At 36.3% G+C, this 26959-nt stretch overlaps 2 protein-coding genes across 2 annotated transcripts; both read right to left on the bottom strand.

Annotated features, from left to right (window-relative positions):
* Positions 1 to 820: 820 nt before the first annotated feature.
* On the bottom strand, positions 821 to 10336 carry LOC128375510 (calpain-2 catalytic subunit-like). Its single transcript, XM_053335877.1, has 20 exons — positions 10100 to 10336; positions 9419 to 9488; positions 8883 to 9001; positions 8515 to 8648; positions 8229 to 8403; positions 7611 to 7685; positions 7422 to 7507; positions 6580 to 6648; positions 6010 to 6170; positions 5471 to 5655; positions 4750 to 4952; positions 4559 to 4607; positions 4331 to 4399; positions 3444 to 3501; positions 3294 to 3355; positions 2446 to 2514; positions 2199 to 2277; positions 1396 to 1512; positions 1118 to 1170; positions 821 to 847 (listed from the first exon to the last, which is right to left on the bottom strand). Exons 1-20 carry the CDS (start codon positions 10334 to 10336, stop codon positions 821 to 823), a joined length of 2097 nt encoding a protein of 698 aa, XP_053191852.1.
* Positions 10337 to 15894: 5558 nt separating this feature from the next.
* Positions 15895 to 26125, bottom strand: LOC128374969 (calpain-1 catalytic subunit-like). Its single transcript, XM_053335188.1, has 21 exons — positions 25889 to 26125; positions 23839 to 23908; positions 23638 to 23756; positions 22891 to 23024; positions 22616 to 22790; positions 21737 to 21811; positions 21526 to 21611; positions 21008 to 21082; positions 20378 to 20538; positions 18831 to 18988; positions 18281 to 18292; positions 17954 to 18162; positions 17791 to 17827; positions 17552 to 17626; positions 17153 to 17210; positions 16971 to 17032; positions 16694 to 16762; positions 16497 to 16575; positions 16178 to 16294; positions 16029 to 16081; positions 15895 to 15921 (listed from the first exon to the last, which is right to left on the bottom strand). The coding sequence occupies exons 1-21, from the start codon at positions 26123 to 26125 to the stop codon at positions 15895 to 15897; spliced, it is 2088 nt and encodes a 695-aa protein (XP_053191163.1).
* Positions 26126 to 26959: the final 834 nt, after the last annotated feature.

Below are 26959 nucleotides of genomic sequence, written 5' to 3'. Positions count from 1 at the left end.
TAATTTAGTGTGTTAACACACACATGTTAACCTCAATAGAGGACAAGTCAGTGCATATGTCTGCTCAAAATGTGGTGGCAGTCCAGGAAGTAGATGTTAAGATATTTCACAGGATGAGTGGAAACTCTGACGTGACACTAAAACAAAAAGTAGACCTCATCCCGTGGGTACCATGGACATCTGAATGAAATTTCATGGCAACCCAACTAGGGTTAGGGTTAGGAGGTATTTTTAATCTGCGACCAAGGTGCCAGTACATTGACTGACCAACTGATAAACATTCAATTCACTGTTGCATGTTGACAGAATTCCTATTCAGACAGAACTACAACATCCATTACAACACATGAAGTACCCCATCAGAGAGACCACCTTACTTAAAAAGGTTAAGTATTATGGTTACAGCTTATACCTTATACCTTATTATGGGACAAATATATTTCAAAGTACATTAAGTGTAACAATATACACATTTAATAATTTCATATACATTTTGTGTTATGATCCAATGCTCTAGATGTGAATTAAATGTAACTCTATTTTCAAATATTGAATGTATGACATATACAGTAAGCAAGGTTGCCTGATGTCATTGCTGTTGTGAGTAGTATATTTTTATTTTTATGTGCCTCTCATTTGTTTTCCCACTCTGCTTTGTAGTGGGGAAGTGACAGACATAGTAACCTAGTTTGGACAGACATAGCAATTGGATAACAAGAGGGTAGACAGTTTACATACCCTTACCAAAGCTTAAGTAAAAACATTTTGTATTGATTTTTCTTTTCACAACATCTGTAAATCCAGTAGTTCATCCTCTCTCTCAGGTGTACATTGAAATGTACATCCACTGCAAATAGAGAATGGAACAATTATTAATGTGCTTCAAACATATTACACCAAAAATCATTATTTAATCACAGAAAAGAGAAAAATGCAGCTCAAGCAAGACATATTTCCTGAAAAACACATTCAAAACACTTGAAGACTTTCATTGCATATAAGTACAATTGCCAAAAAAGTATTCTCCTCCCTGCTGTGCAGGTTGCAAAAATGTACAATTTAAAAACCTTAAATCACCTACAAGACATTCATAACATCTCTGAGGAACTTTCATTACCTCTGATTCACGAAGAGTCAAAGTCATTCCATCGGACAACTGCTTGAACACTCCTAATAAGAAAATACACACATGGTTTAATCGTTAAGGCAAGGAGTGAAACATAATACAGCATCTGTCACATGCAATGACACAAGTTAAACATCACTGTTTTCTGCTACTACTTTATCTTTGTCACATTTACTGTGCTTTTGCACCAATGAGTGTGCCAAATGACAAATGTAAAAATGTAAATATGCGCTGCTGGTACAATGCACCAGGAGCACTCAAGTACGTACTGCCCATGCAGTCAAAGCGAAGGATCAGACTGATGAAGTTCTCCAGTGTTATGTGTCCAGAGGAGGCACCATACCGCAGAGCCAACAAATCCAGCACATCATCGCTGGCCCTCTTTCCTGATCAACACACGAAGGACAAAAGTTCAGATATGACTTTTCTGAGGGCTGGATTTCAAACACTGGATGAACCGTTTTCATGAGAGACACTCAGGAAATAAATATTATAATTAATAATGGCAGAATTCTGCTATGAAAATTGCTTCGAAATAAGGTTCCTGCCTTACTGGCTCACTGTCACGGTTTACTGGGACACTTGAATAAAACAGACCCTTTGTTAATATTATTAGTAATATCTGTGGGTTTCTTACTATGACAAGTTAAAAATTGATTATTCAAAATGAAAATCAGCTGGAATCTGCTTGAATTAATTAAATATTAATTTATGTGTCTCTAATCTGTCAAAAGGATTGAGCTTACATAATCAAAATAGCAGTATTTTTCAGTTAAGTTGCTCTTTTAGATATTGGAGTATTGCCAGTAAACTGTACAGTATATGAATAATTCCTTTAAGATACAGAAAATGTACTGTACATGCATTAGTAACACCTACAGGTGATGTGTTTCATTCTCTGTAGATTCAAGACTACCTAACCCCAAGACTACCTAACAAAAGCAGTTTTTGTGCTGGATTTAAAGACACACATCATTGTTGCAAGGGACCTTGTATAGAACCCCTTCTAATGCTTTATATGTGGTCATCTCCCAACTGTAACATGTAGGTTTGAAAAAAGTGGTTATTTTACCTGTTGCCATGAATGCATTCCTCAGCTCAGTCAGTGACAGTGTCCCTGTTTTCGAAACATCAGTGAGGAAGAAAATTTCCTGGTAAAATACAAGAGATTTAATGAAGTGAAACTCTGATCAGGAATATCTTTGATTTCTAAATCAGAATGCACCCGAATCAGCAGACTCACAAAGATGTGTCTATAACTTTAAGGAGGTCAGCAGTAATTAAACTTTGTTTAATTTTAACTGCAATTTTCCATTTACCTTGTATTTGACAATCCTTTTCCACAGACGAACAAATTCGTCACCGTTCAGCTTGCCAGTGATTGATGACTTTTTAGACCAACATTAAGGTATCAGAACTGTACTTCAGTCAGGAGCAGTGACCTCCCTGTCCCAGAGCAATGGCAAACACCCAGGTACACAACAGAGCACGCAACAATTGCAAGAAGAGACAACAGAAGTGACATTGTTTAAGTCAGACATAGCCTGGAAGGAGGTGCTGGGGGTATAGGTGGATTGCATAAGAAGCAGCAAGGGTATGCAAACTGAAGCAGCATTAAGTAACGCTATGTTGAATATACTGTTTCATGCCTGAGCTTGTGTTGTCATGTGTGTTCACCAAAAGTGCAGGCAGGTTTCGGCATGTATACTAGTTATCTGAAGAAGGCTTGCAGTTATCTTGGAGTTCAGATACAGCAACTTCCTCAAGTACTATTTGCTCATTGGATCACATGTATTTAAGCATTGCAGAAACTAATTAGCTCTGTGTTGGTTAATTGGTGGATGGTATATATTTATGCCTTCTCTCTTCTTCTAAAAATCACAAACATTATCAAGTGTAAACCTGTGCAAACTTCAAGTAAAGTACAAGAAACCTTTCAGAGGGGTTTTTTAACGTCTTCTGACAGATATATCACAAGATTACAAACTCCACAAGTGATCTGACTTATGAAGAGATCCCAAACACCATCTCAACTGGAATGATTTATGTGACTACATTTACTGTGAGAGATGTATTTTTAAGCAAAGTAACTGCTGAATGATGTAAAAATGGAAAATAATGTTTCTAGAAAACCAATTTACAATCAATATGAATAAAAAGAGGATACATCCAACAGAGCAACCATGCTGCGACAGGCATCAACGGTGAAGCCTCCAGATTTCAAGTCTCCTAGATAAAAAATAAACAAATTATTTTTTAAAAATTGCTGTATTTTTATTTGTTTAGCTAATATGCTGTAAAGTTTTCCAGTCCAAACCTTGAAGGATTTTGTCATTCAGAATCTTCTGGAGCTGCTCAGCATCCACTTCCTCATACTGGACATGAAATTAAAACAAGATAAGAAAACAGTGGAATTTTGGCCTTGTAATCTTTGAAGGTATACTATGCAAGATTTGTCACTTGGTATTTGCAGACGCACAGCATTCAAAGTTGACCCCACTTACCTGCCTCAATTAAGTGAGAGAGAGAGAGAAAGAGACAAAGACAGAGAGAGCATCAGTTGTTGATAGACTAGAGAGCTAAAGAGTAAATGAAGAAAGTGAGTGGTGCAGACCTGCAGCTCTTTATACATCCATGACATAAACACAGAGAGCAGAGCAAAGGAGAGAGATGGAAAGAGCGATGTACCCTGGTTACTACACTAGTCAATAGCCAGTCCAGAACTCACACCCTGCACATTGTTACTGGCTAACACACAACCACTGCTGATGCCCAGAAGTATCCAGAACACAGCAAAAATAATAAGAGAATACAAGCAGAGGGCAGTCTCTGCAGATAAATACACAAGCACACACTTCTACTGGGTCATAAGTAATAATTAATTAGCTTTCTGTCAACTACAAATTGAAAGAATATAACACATGTCTCCAACCCTGCCAGGAAATGCTTATATTGTGCTAAGGTTGGGTTGTCATGACCACTGTTTCATAATTGGGGTTGAATTTATTTGAAGGGAAATACTGTAAAAGAAGCCATTTGGGTCTGACAGAAATCAAATGGATGTAATTGAAAACAGTATAAATCATGATTCTATGCCAACAATTATAAATGTTCATTCAGCAGATCAGTAGACTCAAAGGAGGATAGACATATTAAAAATAAAGTCAAAATTAAATTATATATTGATTGAGACACACAAATTACCTTGTCAGCGTATTGACTGAAAAACTCTCTCTTATGGTCATCATCCGCTCCAGTGTCAATTGGTGAGAACTGCAAATGAGTGTTTTAACTCCAGATTAAAAATACATTGGGGAGTGTACGCTTTAGCTCAAATACTATCAATGTAATCAATAAAAGAGAGCAAACAATATAACAGCAATACCAAAATTAAAAGAAATATTGACTGTATATTTTTTAAATTTCACACACCTGTGTTTCCATTTCATCATGGTTATGGTCATGGCTTCCAGAGTTCTCACTGAAGGGATAGACAAAAGACATAAGGTACAGTTCTTGTGGCAGTGGTGCATTTTTCTAATTTAAAGACTTTTAATATGTAGAGTGTGACATGTACATTGAGTTTATGTCTACTAAATTTTAAAGGCTAATTAGTGACTTACTGGACATGGGTCTCAGACTTGGAGAGGATGGTCAAGATGAAGGAAGCTGTCTCATTGACGTTGAAGGTGGATGGCACAATCAAGTATTCACCAGGTTTCAGAGTGAAGAACTCCATCACCTCACGTGCATTCATGTACGTTTTACTTTGGGCAACAGGTGGGTTTCTGGCAAAGAAAGAGGCTGGGAACTTCCCCTTCTGTGCCTTGAACTGTAACACCGGTAAATAGTTAGATATCACATTTCTGATATGTATACTTAGTAGAAATATTTAAATACAAATTTGACTTACTTCATCAGTCACCTTTGAGGAAATCAGTAGAAAAAGTGTCCATGTTTGGGGGGAAAAAACAATTAGTTTGATCAAATTTTGACAAAAACATATTTAAAATAGGGAAATAATACAAGTCATAACCATGTAAGTGATGTTCACTTTGGAGGTTTATGGGGATTTATTTACCAAGATTATAGTGAAATGACAAGCCTGTAGGTCATTCTGAACAGGTGTGAGCATGCTTGATCCTGTGATATTGTTTTGTAGTTGAAATTTGTTGATTGACATGACACATAAAACGAATTATAGGCAAAGTTTCCTTTCTGCTAACTTTAGATTAGCAGTAGTATTTCAGTACATTGAACACTGTTGACACATGACTATTTTCAACAGCTACTTTCCATGTCCATGCATGACATATGCATAATAGTCCACACACTGACAGAAACAATGAAAGTCATATTTACCTCAAATACAGAGAATCCAATGTGGAGATTCTGTACCAGGCGTCTGTTTCTTTTGTCTGGCTTTTGCATGAGAGACACCAGCATGTTTTTTTCGCCCTGTTGGCTAGCACATTCATTTAGCATTTGATCAATGTTGACTCGATACTGGGGATTAGTCCAGAAGCTGTCTGGAAGAAGAAAACAATTTTGCACTTTACAATTTTGCCAAGAGTTAGGTTATCTGTTCATTGCTTTAAAAAAGAAATCTAATCCTTAAACTGTATAATTAAGCAGAAAGCAAAGCTAACCAACCAGACATGAATGCTCTTAATCATAATGAGGGATTGGATAGAACTGTTATTTTATCTATTACTGAATGTACCATGTAGCTACCAACTATAAAGCATATTTGTGGAATGTTTCCATATTCTGTTCTATATACCATCAAAAGACATGCAATTTACATGTTACTTTGTAATATTTCTACTATCAAGTATATATGTTCATAGTGCAGTTTTAAAGAACAGATATCCTGGAAGTACCAAAGTTGTTCATGCATCCTCCAGCAGTGGTTCCTGCAACCCATCTGCCATCGTAGGAGGAGGTCTTCCAATGGCAGGAGGTGCTCCCATCAAGGAAGTCGGGACAGAGACAGCAGATGTCAAGATCAGAGTAGAATCTACAGAAGTCTTCCATGGTCATCCTGTTGAAATAAGACATTACTCTAGATATTTTTATACATAGTTTTTTCTGACTGTGATGATGAAAAGTGTAAAGCGTTGTTAAAAAGCAAAATTATTTATTCTGTATCCATTACAGGGTAAATAATAATTGAATTATAATGGCTCTCTTGCCTTCCGCAGGGATGTTGTTATCAAAAAAATGTGTATAGTTTAGTGAGAAGAACATATATATATATGTGTATACTTGGTAACCTGTAGTTTTCGTAAAACTGTTTTTAAATACAAACTAGTTTTAATTGTGTATTCTTATGCAAGCAAAGGTTGAAACAATAATTACTTTAATATTCACTGACAAATTTATCAGTATGTCATAGAAAATATTTTACATCCTGACTCTTAGAGATGACTGTTACATTTGTTCATTCTTACCAAAACTCCCCGTCATCACCTACTACGATCTGACTATCTTCAGGACTCACAGTTTTCCACAAAGGTGACCTTGGGAGAAAAAGGAAGGAAGGGAGGAGCAGGCATCATTATCAGCTGTTATTAAATTTAAGAGGGAAGTTACAAAACATTAGTTTGAAAAATAGTGTAAATGCTGTTGAGAGACCAAACAGATCACACTGTGGTTGTACTGGGAAGATACTACATACTGCCACCAACACCACCACTACTGCTACTACTATTATAGTATATTATGCTATAGTTTCAACATAATAGAATTTTCAAGGCAAAGCGTTTTATGCTAGGGTTAGGAGATGTTATATTGATATCAACAAGCTACATTTGCTATGCAACAAAACTTGCCAAGACTTGCTCAAATTGCACAAACCAGTATGTGAAAACTATCAACATAATGGAAATAGCTCGAGAGCATAAGGATTACTATTAGCACTGTAATACAATATACTGAAATGTATCCAACAGTTGAAAACAACACCTTCCTCATCACATTTCACTTCTTTTCAGCTGACACAATCAGTTTACATAAGCAAGATTATTATGATTAAGCAACCATAAACAGGTTTCTCATGTCTCTGTTCCAAATGTCCTGAAACTCCTTTATAGATGTAGTACAATATACTGTTGTAGATATTCTACTTTATCAAGAAACAGAACAAATTAGTAACAACAGCTTGTACACGTGAGACCAAGAAGTCATCATTATGGTATTTTCTCATTGTAAAATAATCTCAAAATAATCTCCTCTTCTGAGGCAGCAAACTAGAGCCATCACTTTGTGAAACATTAATAGGAGTTGTTCTTACTGATCACTCCAGTCTCCTTTCCACTCGCCTTGGCCCCAGGGGTTCCACAAACGCACCAGGTTTACGACTTGCCCTCTGCTATTCAGCTAATCAGAAAACACAGCAGAAACCACCAATGTTTATTGACCTTTTATAACCTTTATGTTTACCATCAGACGAGTATTGTTTAAAACAAATGCTATTCTTTACCTGTTTGACACCTGTGACAGCGTAGGCATGGCCCTGGACCAATCCATTTGGTAATACAGTGTTGGCAGATGTCTCCTACAAGACATAGATTCAGCATCATTGTAGTCTTGCACAATTGATTTCAAGAAGAAAATTTGATTTTTAAATGAGATAAACAATAATTCACTTTTTTGCCAAGTGAGATTTGACCCAAGATCAATGGAAAAGGCAAGAATATGAGATGTACATGTAATTTAAATGCTATTACAAACAAACCAAGCATACCTAAACCCTCTATATAATTGTGATTTATATAATTGTGATCATTGTGAAATTATCAGCCTGAAATAGAAATAGATTTAAAGTTAACCATTAGCTATGCAAATAAACATGTCTTCTACAATTTAGCAAAACAAACCCAACTGGAAGGAAGCAAAACATTAATTAAAGAAATGTTATTTAAAACTCTATATTAGGATGATCTTTGCAACTATGGGTTAAAATAATCAAAGCCTTAAAATGCTTTTATGAAATCATCTTGTTTTGGACAAAGAGCAAGAGCTCAGTTCAATTTTGGTATCATAGATACCAGAGAGCTAGTGTAAAAAGAGTATTATTTTGTGGTATATTTTTGCTTACCCCCTGAGGTGTGCCACAACCCATCAGTGACTTGGATTTGGCCGCTCTGTACATCAGCTCCCACAGGTTTGGAGGGGGTTTTGACAGCTCGATACATATGTGAACGCCACCAGTGAAGTCCACCAAAGCCTCAGCAGGTGTTCCAGCATTCATGTCTGAATAGGAACCACACACCCTGAAACAAGTGGATTGGAAATTACTTTCACAGACTCTTTAAAAGTAAGATAAATCTCATAGTGAGGAAAGACATTTTATGACTGAGAACCAATATACTGATTATTCATACTTGGCATAGGCTTTCTCCAGCAAAGCAGGCCAGAATTCATTTGGGTCTTTGGAGTGAACGAAGATTAGTCTGCCATCGATTGTTGGTAGCTTATCATCAATGACAACATCCACCCACCTTCCAAATCTCCAGAACTGAAAGGTTTAGAAAGGAGAGAACATGTTTTATAGCAAGATTACTATGTACCATTTTGTACAGGAATGAAAATGCTAATTTTAATGCTTTTATTTAGGACACTTAAAGCATTATGCTAAATTCTTTACTCTACCTTTATTACAGTATATTAAAGAAATTGTGTTTTCCATACGGTTGAATACAATAAAATTGAATTGATGATGTGTAGCTTCATTATTACTTTGTATATTTACCCTGAAGTGGAAGATTCCACAGTATTCCTCATCAAATTTTTGGTCAAGAGGAACAACTTGCGCAAGGATGTGCTTCTGGAATGTCAGAGCTCCAATAGATGCGAGAAACCAGCAGTTTCCTAAGGTAAAAGATGTTGCATTGGGTTGTGAGAAAGGTGTACTATTCAGACATGGCAGTAAAATGTGTATAGTCAGATTAGAAACAACTGAGAATTGCATAACACAGTCAGGGGTCAGAAAACGTGGGGTGCAATGTAAGTAGCAGCTGTATGTTGTATCACAATAACTTAGTTCTTGTATTGTAGTTGAAAAAATATCTAACGCTTGCTGTCTCAAACTATGAAAGGGAAAGTGCAGATTAAATCCCACATCCACCTCACCCTCGAAAACAGCTGTTCAAAAGTGGTTAAAAGGTGATATATACACACATACACATATACAAAACCGTTTTCTGACCCTTGTCATGATGTGCATCTCAAGAAGGAATTGCTAAGAAACCAATTAATTAATTGTTTTGCATAAAACATTTTTCCTACCAACAATGCCTTGACCAAAGTCAAACCTCGAGACCCCATCAACAATAAGAGATGGATTGGGAGAAATTTTCTGAAACAAAGGAATCGTGGACAAAATAAAACTTGTAAAAGGTTAAGCAAACATTTTATACTTACGCTAAATCAAATCAGTGATGGTTATGTGACAGAGCTACCAATACTGTGATATAACTAAGAATCAACACCATGCTTTGTGGATCTATGCAGCTTTCAACAATCTTATGCAACAATCTCACATGGAAATCGAACACTTTTTGTCTTGGGAGATAACTGACCAAACCAGGGTTAAAGCTTACATTCAATGAGTGGCCAGAAAGAAAAATCTGAAGAGATGATTATGCTTCTCTTTTTCTGCTTGAGTAAGTTGCCATAATGTCATAAACACTCAAGCAATATACTATTGATGTGAGTTTGTGTCAATCTTTCTGCTCCCTAGTGCACTGCTCCCTAGTGGCCAAAAATGATTTGATACAGCTATAGAATTCATATCATATGTATTTAGTTATGACCAAAACACAACATAAGCTATTTGTTTGTTGGTTGAAAAACTAGAAAAAACAGTGCTCACTGTTGGTTATAGACAATGATCATGTGTTTGTTTAACCATCAACATTTATTATGATATGAGATCACGGTTGCATTTTCAGCCAATAAAACACTTACCGCTGGTCTCAGCCACACCACTCGAGCCATGTCAGAAGGGTTCATTAATTCCTTGCCGATGGACCTTCTGTCAGGAGGGAACATATCATCGATGAACCTTACCCGTCGGCCGGCACAATACTGTTTCAGCTGCTGGAAGTCTTGGGTGAGGAATCTCTCAGGGTTGTCGGTGGACCCATAGCCATTTTTCTTGTGGCGTGCATTGATGATGCTCATACACACACCCGAAGTAGGCATTGCTGCAGTGTTTGAGCTGTGTTCAGGAGAAGGAGATCAAGAAAAATCTTGAAAGGTTTGCTTATACAATTCTAGAAATACTGACTGACTGTAAATCAGTGTCTTTAAGCATAAAGTTATTTATGGTGGGTATGGAGAAATATGCAGAGGCACATGTACTGAATAAAACATTTTATGTAAATATATATGTAGAAATGTATTATGTTGTAGCTTTTACAAGTAGTTGCATACAGTGTTTGACAACAACACAGTGCATCATCCACAAAAATGTAACTCTTTTTAAATGTAATGGTTTGTATTTTTCAGGGAGGAACAGAAGAATTCAACTTTTCTTTTTCTTGAAGCCTTTAAAGTTTTGTTTAATTTAGCGATTCACAGCATCTACTGAGTGTTGTTCTGGGTGGTGAGCTGTTGCATGGAATTACATTTATTTAGTAATAAGCATTAGACAATGAAAAACAAATGTGGTGGAAAGAGGTATGGTCATTGTAACATTACCAAGCTGGTAAACTTTTGTTTGTGGTCAAGACATTATCTTAAGCTTACAAACTTGTTTGCTTTCATGATCTGCACAGTTTAACCCTGCATTATTCATGTTCTTTCCCATATTGTTTTTCCTTCATTCTTGGCACACTTAAAACATTTCAACGGGTAAGCTTCACTATCATTCAACAAGATCTCCAGCCCAGTGGCACCCTTGATAGATTGAAATAACTGATTTCATCGAAAATGCTGCTAGCATGGGATCACACCCTCCCACAACATCTCTGAAAACAAAACATTCACATCTTGACACGCAACTAAATGTCAAGGCTGTTGTGCAATAAAGCTGTGTCTCTTAACAGTTACAGTATAGATAGGTATTAGAAGATTATACGCCATTGTCATATAAAATTGATGCATCATTGCATTGACACAATATTTTGGAGTAAACCAAAAATAATACCAGAAAATAATAATAGGTGTGATTTATATAGCGCCTTTCAAACCCAAGGATGCTTTACAAAATATAAATAAAAAAATCCTCTCTTTTGTACCCATATAGTCTACAGTGTGCTAGTGTCAGTAGTTTGCAGAAATGTGGCTCACAAGCTGATAAATGAACATTTATGTTTTAGGTGTATAACATTAATTTATTTATATGATTGAAGAAATCCCATTTATTATGATTCAAACACATCACACCAAAAAATGGATTATTGTAATCTACACGGATCCATGAGTTCTGAATGTTTGTATGATTTCTGACCCTAGATCGTCTATGAAAAATAAGTTTGGCCTCAGGCCAATTTTTTTCTAAGCCTTTAGATTGTGGGCCAGAGCATAATCAAAGACTCATTTTAAAAATGTAAATGTGTATAATTTTATTTTTGCTTTGTTACACTACTTTTACTCTCAAAATTATTCCTTGGCATCCGTGACCTCAAGTCATATGCTGCAATCATGCAGATGTTTTTATGCTTTTATGCATCAATGGCAATATTTTACATAAAATGTAACTATTTTTTTCAGGAGCTGTTGAACGTAACAATCAGAAACATATGTTTTATTGATCTGGTTTATAGGCTTTCTCTGTGCCAGCGGTGCCTTTTATACAGTACAGTGAGACAACAAAGGTGCATTCCTGCCTTGAATGACCCACAGTCAATAATTTACTACAGTTTTGTTTTGCTTTTTCTTTCTTCACCACACTTGACATGTTGGCTATTTTAGCACCTTTTTTTCTTCATTGCACACATAGCATTGCTATTTCAGCAAGGTGCAATCCACTACCTGCAGCCTGTTGTAATAAAGTAAAATAAAATAAAAGTTTTAACTCCTCGTCGCCACAACCTGATTCATGGTGTATGTGTGTGTACAGAGCTCTCTGTGAAGAGAGTCCTCCTAACTTTTGTACTCCTCCCTCTGTTGCAGCAAATGTCATGCATTGCCTGCAGGTAGTGCAGGTAGAAAGGAGTGGCTGATTTGTCTCAGCCATCAGCTATGTTTGCAAGAATTTGGCAGGATTTAAGATACGTGGCAAACTCAGATAAACAGGCTACATACAGACAGCTTTTATATTATTAGCTTAACAACCATGCTGTAGTGGTATAAAACATACTGGCTGGTGGTGAATGGGACACAGCTGGCAAAGCAAAATATTTGCCTTATTGTCACTAAATGATTTATAACGAAATGTTCAGTTTCTACAAGTTGATGCTGTTTAGCAGGTGGTTTGATGAAATGCTTATTGACATTTACCCACATTGTTTTGTTGCACTAGCAGAAACAAGTGCTGTCAACTTGCCCAAAACCACATCACATTTTTACATTTGGACAAATTTGGATATAAAACAACTACAGCAGTTGCACAACTATAGCAGTAGGCCAATACATCCTACTAACATGCAAATTCTGCAAATCACAAAAAGGTAGCTCTGATTCAGTGTGTAGGTACTTCTTATAACTAGTTTAACTGTTATCTGTATACAAACCCCCACTGTGGTCTTATGGATGTACACACTACATATTTTCTTTCACGACAAAAACTGAGACCACAGCTATGACAATATTGCAAGTTGCTAAACTGTAAATGAAAGTTTAAATCTGCCCGTTTTAAAATGTTAAAGAAGATTGTAACCTTACCTCAGTCGCCAGAGAGATAGAGAGAGAGAGAGTGTATGGAGTCTGGGTGGACCAGCAAGTCAGAGAGAGGAGACTTCAGTCCTTATATAGTGCCTGTACACGCCCGAGGCTACTCATGTCAACATATAATCTTTTACTCTCTACCTGTCTATGCATGAAAAGGACACAAATTTACATATTATTTAAAGAACTTTTGTGTGGGTGTTAATAATGACCTATTGTTTATGTCAAGCTATCGTTCTTCCACATACTGGTTTTTCTTTCATCCTCAATACACTTGGCTCCTTTCCATGAATGCCTGCTCATGATGACTGTGAGAAATTTCACAGTACACCACAATATCTCCATTCCAGTGGCATTCTTATTGGTTGATTTGGCCCAGAAGACTGCTGGCATGGGACTGGGGCTGGCAAGCCCTCACCAAAACAACATCACTGAAAATATTATATAATCCCATTCTGACACGCAACTAAAGGTTAAAAGTGTTGTGCAATAAAACTGGGTTTGTGTAGCTGTTTGTACGGTTGACTTCACCACATTCATCTGAGGGCTACAGCTAGGTACTTTAAAATAACACAGTGTCATCTTATAACATTTGGGTTGGGGTTGTGCGTTGGGATCATGCACAAAACGCACGCAAATGAAACGCGCAATCAATTTCACTGTGCACGCAATTTAGTGCCCACTATTTGGGATCTTAGTAAATCAGGCCCTTATGGCGCTTTTCCACTACAAAGTTCCAGCACTACTCGGCTTGACTTGGCTCAACTTGACTCGACACAGTTCCAGGAACGACCTTTTCCATTACAAAAAGGTACCTACTCAACGTGGACGGGGTCGTCATAGCAACGGCTCCGCGAAACTGCTATGACTTCGTTTCATACGCGACACAAACACATAAACAATTTTAAAATGGCGGGTTTGATTCTTGTGTGCGCTCATGACTCTTCCAGCGACAACTCTTTTGACCAATCAGTGGCCGGCAGTCTGTTGATGTCACATTTAGTATCGGATCAGCTCGCTTGGAACCTCAGCAGAGCAGGTACTAAAAAAGTACCAGGTACCAGGTACTATCCCTAGTGGAGACGCAGAGAAACCGAGTAGAGTCGAGCCGAGTCGAGTCGAGTCATGCTGGAACTGTGTAGTGGAAAAGCGCCATTAGTTTCCTGGCCCTCTGCAGTAAATTAGCTTGATGTTTTCCTGTAAAATGACACAGTGCCATACTTTAACTTTGGCCATTGAAAAGACCAGCGTTAAAATAACATTTTGAAATGTCAGTAATGCAGCTATTTATGAAAGACTACAATTCACAATAATAACAAACACACTAAGAGGTATTGAAAGAACACATTTTTTTGCATCACAAATAAGATAAACTTTGTAATGAAATAGCACACTGTGTTTTCAATTTTGCATTTATGATTACATTGCTAGATCAAAACTGCAAGAAGTACCTGCACACTGAATCAGAGTTACCTTTTCTTTAAAGCTTGTAATGTTTTGACATCTACAGGCAAACAGAGGAAGACCTGATGGATTTGCACGCTACTACTAACTAACCCTGTTTTCACAATAAACACCAGGGCCACAATTATAACACTACTGCAATTTGCTAAACTATACATTTTATAGTTAGTTAATTCGTTTTGTTTAATATGTTTTAAAGAAGTTCTTAACCTTTCCTAACTAACCACCGAGGGAAACTGTGGAGTCTAGGTGGACCAGCAAGTATGATAGAACAGGCTTTAGTTCTTTTATAATGCTTGCACACACCCGAGACTACAAATGTCAGCACATGATCCCTGACATTCCACCTGTGTATACATGAATTAAAACCCAAATTATCTTTAATTGAATGAACCTGTGCATACATGTTGATAAATTGATTCTGCCCTGCCTTATTCAAATGTGAACAATATGCACTTGCAATGTAATTCTAGCACCATTATCTCTACAGGTAAGGACAGAAAACAGATCACTCATGGCTATTGGCAGATCTGCTCTGTCATGCGTCCAAAATTATCTTTTCTATTCAGGAAAGTCACAAAATGTCACATTTTTAAAAGAAAAACTTAAGTGGGATTTGTGTGCAAGTTGAATTGCCACACAGTTTGAAGTTGATCCATCAATATACCCTCAGGCTGATGTATTGTTTTCAGCACAATAAAAGGGACAAAAGGCAAATGGTTTCATCACCAAGGTCAAACCGGTACGACACTGCACTCTGGAATAATGCCTGAAGTTTAGTTAAGTTTTTTATGACTCACAAACTGAACTTCAGTATCGATTTCAAAACAAACAGCGAGGTCTTTGTTTTTATCAAAGAGTTTCTATTGAAGTATTGTGTGATTGAAGGTCATAATGTTCCTGATGACTCAATAAAAAACTAATGTTATTAATAATCATTAATGGTGTTTGAAAACATGCAAAACATTGCAAAAGAGGAGGATTACAAGCGTGTCTAGCCTGAATCATACCAGTGACCCAAATCGATACAAGTAAACACATTCTCTCTAAGTTGTTGCTTTTTCTTCTTTATTGAAACATTGTCATGTAAATGGTCAACAGGGCTTTTGAGTTCTTGCTTTTTGTTGTTAAAATGAAACTAAAAATGAAAAATGAAATGAACAAATGTATTTAATAAAGCACAGAGCGAAGAAGTAACCCTTTCCCTACAACATTCAAACATTATTTATACAAAGATATCTTCACATGTTACAGGATTGAAATTTTTCAGATCAGTATGTGTTACAATCAGCAGCAGCTATATAAGCAAAGAAAATACCATTTTGTTTCTTACTGTGTAATGGTTTATGTGCAAAAGGATATACCTTTTATTTCTCATGCAAATTTCCAGATGATATTAAATGTTCTTTTGAAACATTGGATTCTGTAAGTTCAAAAGAACTCTGCAGTACATCTCCTCTGCTGGGTTAAGTGTACATGGAAATGTACATCCACTGGGGGGAAAAAGAAGAGATTGTGAATGCACTGCAAAATATACACAGCAGCTTTTGTAGCCCTTGTTCAAAGTTATTGTAATGATACGTTTATTATGATTTATTACCTCTGACTGTCCAAGATTAATAGATTTTCCATCAGACAACTGTTTGAAGATTTCTGTGGAGCAACACATGAATTGTAAATTTGAATTGCATCACAAAGAAAAAGGAACTGTGAAGACAGTGGCTATCTGTTTGGGTCTGGGACACTTACTGTACATGCAGTCCAAGCGAAGGATCAGACTGATGAAGCTCTCCAGTGTCATGTGTCCAGAGGATGCACCGTAGCGCAGAGCCATCAAATTCAGCATGTCATCTCCCACATTTTTTCCTGCCCATCATACACAGTACACGTTAGAAAGAGTTCAGGAACTATGAATATTTTGCACAAGACATGTCCTGTGTTGAAAATGTATTTTCTTTTCTGTGCGTGCGTGTGTGTGTGTGTGTGTGTGTGTGTGTGTGTGCACTGTCCAAATTTTTGTCTTTAATGTTTATATTGAAGGGTCTGAATGAATCATCAGCTGGTCTACCTGTAGCCATGATTGCATTCCTCAGCTCGTTCAGGGACAGTGTTCCTGTTCGTGAAACATCCGTGCGGAAAAAAATTTCCTGGTAAAAGAAGAAAATAAAAACCGTGTTCAGAAAAATTCTCCAGATCTCCATCTGGATGTACCTGACGCAGTAATTATTATCAGTAATAATTATTTGATTTCTTGGATCCATTCACCTTGTATGAAGCAACTTTATTCCACAGATGGACGAATTCGTCACCATTTAGTTTGCCAGTGATTGATGACTTTAACCCAAAATTAAGGTACATTCAAATCCAGTGATGTGTGTTATATCAACAAAAGGGCACTGTTTACATTTACACTACTTACATTTATTAAATAACAACAGTTAAGTGAAAAATGTACCTTTTGCAAGTTAGCTTCATTTGAGAAAACATTTAAAAAATGCAGTCTACTACTATTAACAGTGTCACATGCATAACAACAGGATACATCCATCAGAGCAACCATGCTGCGACAGGCATCAATGGTGAAGCCTCCAGATTTCAAGTCTCCTAAATAAAAAGGATTAAAAAGAATTAGCATGAGATAGAGTAAGATAGCAGTGTCATGCAGCATTTAAAAAAGATTATCACCATATATTTTAATGTATTGAATAATGCTATTTGTCAAACCTTTCAGGAGCTGTTCATTTAGGAGTGTCTGGAGCTGCTCAGCATCCACTTCTTCATACTAAAAATGAAATTAAAACAAGATGATTAACAAGCTTTCCATCAGCTACAAGATTACTGAACAAAATGACCCACCTCACCCAGACATAAAAGACATCTACTGTATTCAGGTAACCTATAGGTTTCTATATTTACTCATTACAAATATTTTATGTTAAGAAACCAAAATGATTGCATGCTACACTCAACACGCATGTTTAACACAATATGGCCATCTGGTGTTGCCTGATTCCATCTCTTCACAGGCGTGTTAATCAGTGGATACACCAAATATGATGTTTCCAGTTATTAAACTGACTAATGAGGTTATTTACTGAGACCTTTACACGAGACACGAGTTACCTTGTCAGAGTACTGGCGGAAATAGGATTTCTTATTTTTGTTCTCCTCTTCACTTGCGATCCGTTTGAGCTGGGGCTTAAAATGAAAATAGAAAGTAGAAAATAAATTGAGGCACTTTATCACTAATCAAATGCAATTGGCAAAACATGTTTCACACATTTACACTGGTTATAAAATATATTTAAAAACATTTAACACAGTGGAATACTGGCAAAATTGTGATGTTAAATATTATGTACCTTTTCTGCTTCACCATTAGGGTAAGTAGAGTTCTCACTGTGGGAATAACCAGACATAACCTTTTCTTAATAATGACAATGTATGACTTGCAGATTATTTGCAGATAGTTGATTCACTTATACAGACAGTAAGACCAGCAGTGGCTAGAGAGAGTATACATACTAGCCATGGGTCTCTGCCTTGGAGAGGATGGTCAGGAGGAAGGAGGCTGTGTCATTGGGATTGAAGGTGGACGGCACAATCACGTATTCACCAGGCTTCAGCAAGGTGAACTCCATCACATCACGTGCGTTCATGTAGGTTTTAGTTTGCGCGACAGGCAAACGAGTGCTGAAGAAAGAAGCTTGGAACTTCCCCTTTTGTGCCTTGTCCTACATAAATACAATTAAATAACAATAAATAGACATTTAATATGCTGCAGGTTATACAAATACACAATATAGGAGAATACTTATTGGGAACAAGGATTGAGATAAAATGGTTTCCTACTTTTTCAGTCACCTTGGAGAAAGTCAGGGGAAATTTGTTCATGTTGGGGACAAAAATAAATGACATCAGTGTCAATTAAAATAAGACATTATTATTTCATGCATACAGTTATTCAAAATGAAGAACAGACTCTGACAAAGGCCTTAAACCTGCCTCACTACCCAACTATTATTTGTCTAAATGCAGATTGCATTGCTTGATCTTAGTTGTCCCTTTATTGTGTTTGCTTTTGATTTACAGCAAACATCCTTTGATTTAGAATATGGGCCACTGAAAAACCTTAGATATTTGTCTCTGTCAAAGGTTGAATGTCTGCTTTTCAAAACTAATGACAATTTCCAATTGATTATTTCCACTTAAAGTTTAAGCAAGTATTTATTCATTCTTTTTTCCTTTTTTTTGTTGTTGTATTTATTTGCTCTGTTGGATGTCTATGTATTACTGCTAGCTGTGAATCAAATTGCCCCCCAATAATAAAGACAGCTTGAGCTGTGAACCTTGGCACATCCATAATAGTCCACATAGTGTGACAATGAAGGCCAATATTTACCTCATATATACCGAACCCAATATGGAGATTTTGGACCAGGCGTCTGTTTCTCTTGTCAGGCTTTTGCATGAGAGACACCAGCATGTTCTTCTCAGCATCTTTCTCAAAGCTTTCCCCGCCAATCTTCACCCGATACTGTGGATTAGTCCAGAAACTGTCTGTAAAGCAAAAAGAGAGAGTTTTATTTGCATTTAAATAATTTTACAAAGAGTAGGGTTACTGATTTGATTGATTTATTAAGATAAAAACAAATCATTCTGTATTCTTATGTATCGTATGTATTGTATGATGAACTGAAAATTGAAGTTGAAAGCAATGCAAGCTTATCATCTAACTAATCTGTGTACTTAAATTGGAACAGTTATTAAAAATGTGTCAGATAATCTGTCACTGAATCGATCGTTATTTATATTATCATCATACTACATTTGTATAAAATGTTTCTATATTCTGTAATATATAACATACAGAAGCTAATAGTTGCATATGTGTTTAGCATTTACGCTCATATTGTGACAGTTTACACTTTATTGCAGATTTTTAGTTTAACTGCTCTGACATCATATGTAAGACAAGGTACTGTGTAAAACAATGGTACAGTGAAATTTAGCAGTTTTTGATCTGATCTCATCTTCACTTGCTTCCATGGCACTCTTCTACCACTAACAAGGGAGCACTAGTTCATCCGCACAATACCAGAAAACCTAGTTGTGTTATTATTATGTGTTAATAGCCAGGCCTCATTTTCATGCATTCAAATTCATGTATGACAATAAATAATTCAGGTATAAATAGATCATAGTCTTTCCAGTGTCATATATTATATCACTTAATTATTTAAGTGATATGCTATCCTGCTTTTAAAAAACATCTTAAAGAATGGTTACTGTCCCACCAAATATGCACCCATGAATAACACTCTGACTAGCACTTTAATACAGTATTACTGTAGCCTTTATTTGTTACCATATCATATCCTGTACTGTATCCTAGGATAGAATTGCTGCTAACACTGTGCCTTCTTTTATTTATATATATATATATATACTTTTATCTATTTTATTTTATTCATTTTATTTTATTTTATTATTATTATTACTATTATTATTTTTTTATATATATATTTTAAGTTGTTTGTTTTTATGGTATGTATGTCTGTCTCTTAATGTGAGGACTACGGGTGGATAAATAAATAAATAAATAAATATTTTTGTGGCAGTGAGTGCAGAAAATGATCTGGTTGTTTTTCTACTCTCATTAAGTTCAGCTCTCCCTGAACAGAATGCTCCTCTGCTGCTTTTGAAGAGATGGTTTTTGCATTTTGCATTTAAGTTTTGATTAATCATGTCTTATATAAAAGGAAAAATCAGTACAAAATCAGGTACAGAGAATACTATTCTTTTCCACACCCAAATTTAACATAAATTCCAAATTTATGTTTTATGTTGATATAATTACAGTGTTATCAAACACATGTATTTTAACACATTTGCTAGTATAGTAAAACAAACAATATGAGATTTTATGTAATCTAATCCTGGAAGTACCTCTGTTATTTATGCATCCTCCAGCAGTGGTTCCTGCAACCCATCTACCTTCATACACTGAGGTACTCCACTGACGGGAGGTGCCTCCATCAAGGAAGTCCGGACTAGTGCAGCAGATGTCAAGATCCACGTAGAATTTACAGAAGTCTTTCAGGGTCATCCTGTTGAAATCAGAGATTAACTTAGATAACACACAACAAATGATGTGTTACTAATATATTTCAGCATCACATCACCTTAGTACTGTACTAGATCTCTAAAGGCAAAATGTGTCTTGCTTCTATCAGTTTGGGTAAGTGGTACAAATCAAATCAGTACACACCTGTACCATTATTTAGAAGCTTACAAATAAAAATAAACTGTTGTCAGTGAGTCACATCAGACTCATCATGATTCAAGCTGAAAGAATATTTGTGTAAGAGGAATTGAATAATTCAAACAAAAGCACACATAGCATTGTAAATGACCACTGATTTCCTGTACAAAAACAGAGATTGAAATTAGATTTATATCAATCCAAACTTAATTGTAAAATGAAAAACTATGTTGTTGCTATATATTTGTGAGAGGGACTAAAAAAATGGATGCCTACATAAGTTTCCTATGTTTGACAAATGACAGCATAGTTACCAAAACTCTCCATCATCAGCAACTGAAAGGCATTCTTCACGTTCGTGAGCACTCACAGTTTTCCACAAAGGTGACCTTAAAGACAGTTTGTCATTTAAGTAAACCAACAAAACAAACAATGCTGTATAGTCAAATGCAAAAACAACAGTCTAAGATGCCTTCAGGGCCAGATATTACAGGGGATTACTTCACTGCTGTAACTGACTAAACCAGTTTAGAATAATGTGCGGTGGGGTGGAGTTAAAGGCATTACCTACAGAAATGTACAGAACATACCACTTAAGCACTTAAGTTATTATATTTCAAAAAAGCAATGACCCCTGGCTGTTAGCAACTGCTTGACTTTCAACTACTGTTAAAACATCTGTGTAGAGTGGTGGATTCTTAGGTAATGTGTGTGGATGAAAATGTATCTTTATCTATCATCATTTGTCGGTGGAAATAATCTCAGTGTCTTTGGAACAGTAAACCTGAGCCATCGCTTCGTGAAAAAGTTACTCAGCGGGAGTCGTTCTCACCGATCACTCCAATCTCCATTCCACTCTCCTTTGCCCCAGGGGTTCCACAAACGCAACAGGTTTATTGGTTTCCCTTGACTCATCATCTACCAGCAATCATCACAGGAGAAAGTAACATTGTTATTTGACATAATTGTAAAATGCAGTTTACAAAAGCATGCTTAATAAGAAGCTTATAACAGCTACTTCCTATTCCAAGTGTAGTGTTCACCTGTTTGACACCTGTGACAGTGTAGGCATGGCCTTGGACCAATCCATTTGGTAATACAGTGTTGTCAGCTGTCTCCTGCAAGCAAAGACATTTATCATTGCTAAATTTTACCTGATGCATAAAATTACAAAAGTAAAGAAACTATCCAGTTATTGTGTTGGGGACACAAATTATGTGACAGTTACTTTGTGGCTTTGTGTCACGTTTAAAGCAATATTTCAACTTCAGAAGATATGTTTATTATTTTTATTCATGTTAGATGTGAAGATCGATGCACTAGACTAAATGTGAAGTTACTGCCAGCAGCCAGTTAGCTTAATTTAACTAGCATAAAGACTGCAAACAGGTGGAAACTGATAGATGGGCTCTGTCAAAAGTTAAATCCACCTACCAGCACCACTAAACTTACTAATTAAAGGATAGGTTTACATTTTTCAAGTCTATTTTATAATGGTGCTCACAATCCCATGTATAGGCCTACAATGAAAAAGTGTTTGATCACTGTAATTGTCCCTACTATCCATATCGTGAAGAGCTCCCTCACGAACATGGGGGTTCAGCAGTCTGAGTAAGCCAACTCAAGTGGATATCATCCAAAGTAAGGAGGTATTGTAGAACAAAATGTGCTTTGTGTTAATATCTTTCCACCACGTCTCAGCAATGCTGTTCAAGGAAACATAAAGGAATTTGAAGCATGTGAATCCATCATCATTTTTTCACATTTCAAGAGACCATGCTTGTTCTGCCTATTTGCATGCAATGAATTTAAAAGATTCACTGCTTTTTTTCTTTTGCCATTTTTTTTCAAATTGAGGTTCAGTTCAGCATTTCTATGAATAGTCTATGTGCATGTCACATAGAGTCAAAACTTTAACTTACCCCTTGAGGTGTACCACAGCTCATCAGTGCTTTAGATTTGCCACTTCTGTACATCAGCTCCCACAGGTTTTGAGGGGGGTCTGACAGCGAGATACACATGTGAACACCACCAGTGAAGTCCATCATAGCCTCTGCAGGAGTTCCAGCACTCATGTCTTTGTAGGAACCACACACCCTGACACAAATGGGTGTGATATGTTTTATACATAATCCAAGAAAATGACCAAAAAAAATGTATGTAAGAGAGTTTTTTTATTTTTATTTTATTTTCTTACTTGGCATAGGCTTTCTCCACCAAAGCAGGCCAAAATTCATTTGGGTCTTTGGATTGGACAAAGATAAGTCTTCCATTGACTGTTGGTAGCTTGTCATCAATGACAACATCCACCCACTTTCCAAATCTCCAAAACTGAACGAGTAACAGAAGATGAAAAGAAGAACATATTAAACTCTTCTGTTAAGTTTAGATCAACCCACAATTAATCACTGTTGACATGGTCTGTGTCAATACATCAATATATGGTCAATATATGGACAGAAATATTAGTTTTTTTGCCATTTTTATTCATATTAGGTGATTAATCTCAGCAGATAATTTTGCTGTAGTCCATAAGAATTTGTAGAGTGACATATTTTTGTTGTTTTGGCTCTGTACACATGCTTATTTGTAGGAGACAATGACAAAACTGCAAAATCTCAGCTTTAATTTGGGGCTGTACATCCTTATCATATAAACAGTATTGGCCAGTCAACATTCAGTGGTTTAATACTGATGGTTTGGGTACCATTGAGAAAAAGCTAGGATAGAGGTTGTTTCACTATTTGCTGGAGCAGAACTAAACAATGAAAAGTGTGTCATGATCCAAAAAAATATGACGTGCATTTTGCAGTGTAAACCATCATTTGATTGTTTTCATAAATGCTAATGATGATATTGCATCACATTAATAGTTTGCTATATTAAAGAAAAGCTGATTTCAATCATTGTTACATAATGTGCATAATGTACAATGTGTATTTACCCTGAAGTGGAACAACCCACAGTAGTCCTCACTGAACGTTTGCTCAAGAGGAACAACTTGCTCGAGGATCTCATTTTGGAATGTCAGAGATCCGATTGACGCAAGAAACCAGCAGTTTCCTGTGGTAAATAATGTTTATTGGTCATCAGAGAGACAAGAAGGCACAACAGTAAAATATTACGGATGAAGAATTTGCCCTACCAAGTATTCCTTGACCAAAGTCAAACCTGGAGACTCCATCAAGCACAAAGTGTGGATCATTAGCAATTTTCTGAAACACAGGAAATACAAAAATAAAAAATTTAAAACAAATTTAACATGTTCACATTTTACTTACATGTCCATATGAGCATTTAAATAATTATTGGCATTAATTACAGGTGCAGTAAAAACATTACATTATTACATTAAGAACTTTAACTTTACATTGGATTACATCATCTAAATTCTTTATGCTTTGTCTGTTTTAGTAGTAATTGCAAAGTGATTCTGTTCTTATTAAATGTTATTACTTTTAGGTATTAAGCTATTAGGGAAGATGTTGCTGTTTTTGTGAAGGCAAGAGTCCAGATCAAGTTTAATACTGCTGGGGAGGGGCCTTTCTAAAAAGGCCAAACACTAGGTTGAGCCCTGTAGAACCTGATAATGTAATAAAAAAAACCTCATAAACCTGATCATGTAACTACTTCCAGATAATGTAATTAAGTGCACTTCCCAATAATGTAATAATCTCTGTACAGATGATGTGATAAATTATTACAGTAATTGGATGATATTACATTATTGGGTTAAAACCTAATAATGTTATAATTTCCCAATATTGTAATAACTTTGGTCAATGCTGTAGTAGCAGGCCAGCAGTGGGGGCCAAGTAGATGATGAGACCTATGACACCATCATCCAGCTATTGCAAGTAAAGCTCAAAACCCCTGTGAAAATGCAAACAAAAAGTCAGTGCAATGCTATTGTCAGATTCTGGAGGAACAGTGATCGCTTTTCCCTGGATGATGATAGCCAGACTGTCCTTTGTGATGGGAAGATTATGGTAAAAAGTGGCTCAATTCCAACCTTGGTGGAAAGTGGCAAAGAGAAAACTAAAGGCTCTGGGGCAAGAAAACTCATGGTATGATTTAGGGAGCATTACACAGGCATCAGTATGGCCAGGATACAATCACAGCTTGATAAATCTAGAAAATACCAACACTTCCAGGCAAGGTTCACTAACAAGCCTATTCCTAAACCGATAAATGTAAAAGAAGTTCACATGAGGCACCAAATTGACATTCTGGACATGAGCATATGGAAAGTAACATGTGGGAAGGTACTTTACAGATATGTCCTAACAGGGCAAGATGTGTTCATTAGGTACGTTTGGCTTCAGCCACTGAAAGGGAAAAGCAGTAGTGAAATTGCAAAGCACTTGCACTTGATTTATAATGAACATGGTCCTCCCAAGACCTGGCTATGTGAACTTTTGGCTGAAGTTATTACAATATTGGGAAATTATTACATTATTAGGTTCTGTAATAAATAAGGTTAACCCAATAATGTAATAACCTCCTGTTAATGTAATTAATTTATTACATCATCGGTATAGAGATGATTAAATTATTGGGAAATGCACTTTATTATATTCTCAAGAAGTTATTACATTATCAGGTTTTATTATTTTTTTATTGAGTTATGAAAGTTTTTATTAGTTTGTTGGGAGTTATTGAATTACATTATCGGATTTCCCACTACAAAAATTTTTATACAGTCCCTAGTCATACACCATTATTATATCATGTTGACAATTGTCAGGTTTCTTTTTAACTGCTGTTGTTGATACAAAATGAGAAGCTCTTTCAGTGTTTACGGACATCTATTTATTCAGGAAACTGTAAGTAGGTCACATTTCTAGCCTCAGGCAGCAGCTAGTATGTCAGTTCAAAATACTTCAAAAGAAAACTTTACAGCCAATGCGTAACACACATAGTCAGACGCCCGCTCTGCATTTTTTTGACATGTGGAGACTGACTCAAACACAAGACATGCAAATTTCACCCAAAAAAGCCTGTTAACCAGGTTGAGCTAGAGCCCAGACGCTTGTTGTTTTAAGGTAAAAGTGCTGACCCCTGAATTGCTGCAAGATGCAATAGGTTGTTGTAGTCTGGTGACGGACTACAACAAATCACATGCTTGAGTCATCATCCAACATTTAGTGTGATACAGAATGTCTTCTGAAATATAACCCTTTCAAAACACTCACCGCTGGTCTCAGCCACTCCACCCGGGCCAAGTCAGAAGGGCTCAGTAACCCTTGGCCGATAGACTTTGCATCTGGGGGAAACATATCGTCTATGTACCTTACTCCTCGGACGAGACAGTACTGTTGCAGCTGCTTAAAGTCTTGATTGAGGAACATCTCAGGTTTAGCAAGGCTCCCATAACCATCTTTCTTGTGACGAGCCTCTATGATGTTTAGACACACACCAGGAGGAGGCATTGCTGCAATGCTTGGACTCTGTTTAGGAACATTCACAAGAATTTTATGTTCTAAGTGTTGCTACACCATTAGCTATCATAACATCTTTAGTGCACTTGGGGATCTCTGCTAGAGGGATGAGCACCTGTCAAAAGATATTCCCTCATTTGCTCCTTGTGTTGATCTCCCATAGGTGTTTAAGTACAGGTGCTTTCATCACATGGTAACTGAATGGTGTGATGAGTGTGAGAATACGATTTATCATATGCTGTGACCTATTTATCATTAACTGCTTATAGTGACATTTTTGACTTACAGTCAGTTGAGTTGAGATTTTTTTATTTTTCTATTTGTAAATATTACACTTATGAATGGTCTTTAGCCTAATTTGAGGTTAAGTACAAAACATTTATCAAATGACTTACTCCTACTTACAGTGTACTGTAAGTGAAATAATAGTTACTTTTCAGAAAAAGGAAGCAAAAAGAAGACTACTGTACTGTACATTGGAGCAGGAAAGAAATCCTGATGCTGCAGCTGAAATACTACATTGACAAGTGCAGACAATAAAGATGCATGTGGAGTAATTGCAAATAAAATCTTTTTTTTCTTGCCTTTGGCACCCCATATAAATTATTTAAAAAGAGAAAAGAAGGGTCTTCAAATTAATTGCAAATAACAGGCTGAACCCTCCCTGTTTTGAATTAAAGACATTGTGTCACTCAAAATTAATTCTATAGTGTACCATCACTTAAGAAAAAAAAAGATTTGTGCTGCAGCCATCTATGATCTTTTGTTTGGTAGTGATGTGAGGTGGAGTTGAAGGGGGTTCTAACTCTCATCTTTTACTTCTTT

The sequence above is a fragment of the Scomber japonicus genome, chromosome 16 (genome assembly GCF_027409825.1).
Source record: "Scomber japonicus isolate fScoJap1 chromosome 16, fScoJap1.pri, whole genome shotgun sequence".
Classification (NCBI taxonomy): Eukaryota; Metazoa; Chordata; class Actinopteri; order Scombriformes; family Scombridae; genus Scomber; species Scomber japonicus.
This window is presented reverse-complemented; position numbering and strand designations above follow the sequence as displayed.

What these genes read in the sequence shown, in the direction of transcription:
- LOC128375510 (XM_053335877.1), bottom strand. Translation starts at nt 10,336, where the DNA reads ATGCCTACTTCGGGTGTGTGTATGAGCATCATCAATGCACGCCACAAG. An exon ending in CTTTGGTCAAGGCATTGTTG is followed by an intron (nt 9,002 to 9,418) that starts GTAGGAAAAATG and finishes CTTTTACCTTAG; the next exon opens with GAAACTGCTGGTTTCTCGCA. An exon ending in AGGATGCATGAACAACTTTG is followed by an intron (nt 5,656 to 6,009) that starts GTACTTCCAGGA and finishes TTCTTCTTCCAG; the next exon opens with ACAGCTTCTGGACTAATCCC.
- LOC128374969 (XM_053335188.1), bottom strand. Translation starts at nt 26,125, where the DNA reads ATGCCTCCTCCTGGTGTGTGTCTAAACATCATAGAGGCTCGTCACAAG. An exon ending in GCTGTGGTACACCTCAAGGG is followed by an intron (nt 21,812 to 22,615) that starts GTAAGTTAAAGT and finishes CTTTGCTTGCAG; the next exon opens with GAGACAGCTGACAACACTGT. An exon ending in ATAAAGTTGCTTCATACAAG is followed by an intron (nt 16,576 to 16,693) that starts GTGAATGGATCC and finishes TTCTTTTACCAG; the next exon opens with GAAATTTTTTTCCGCACGGA.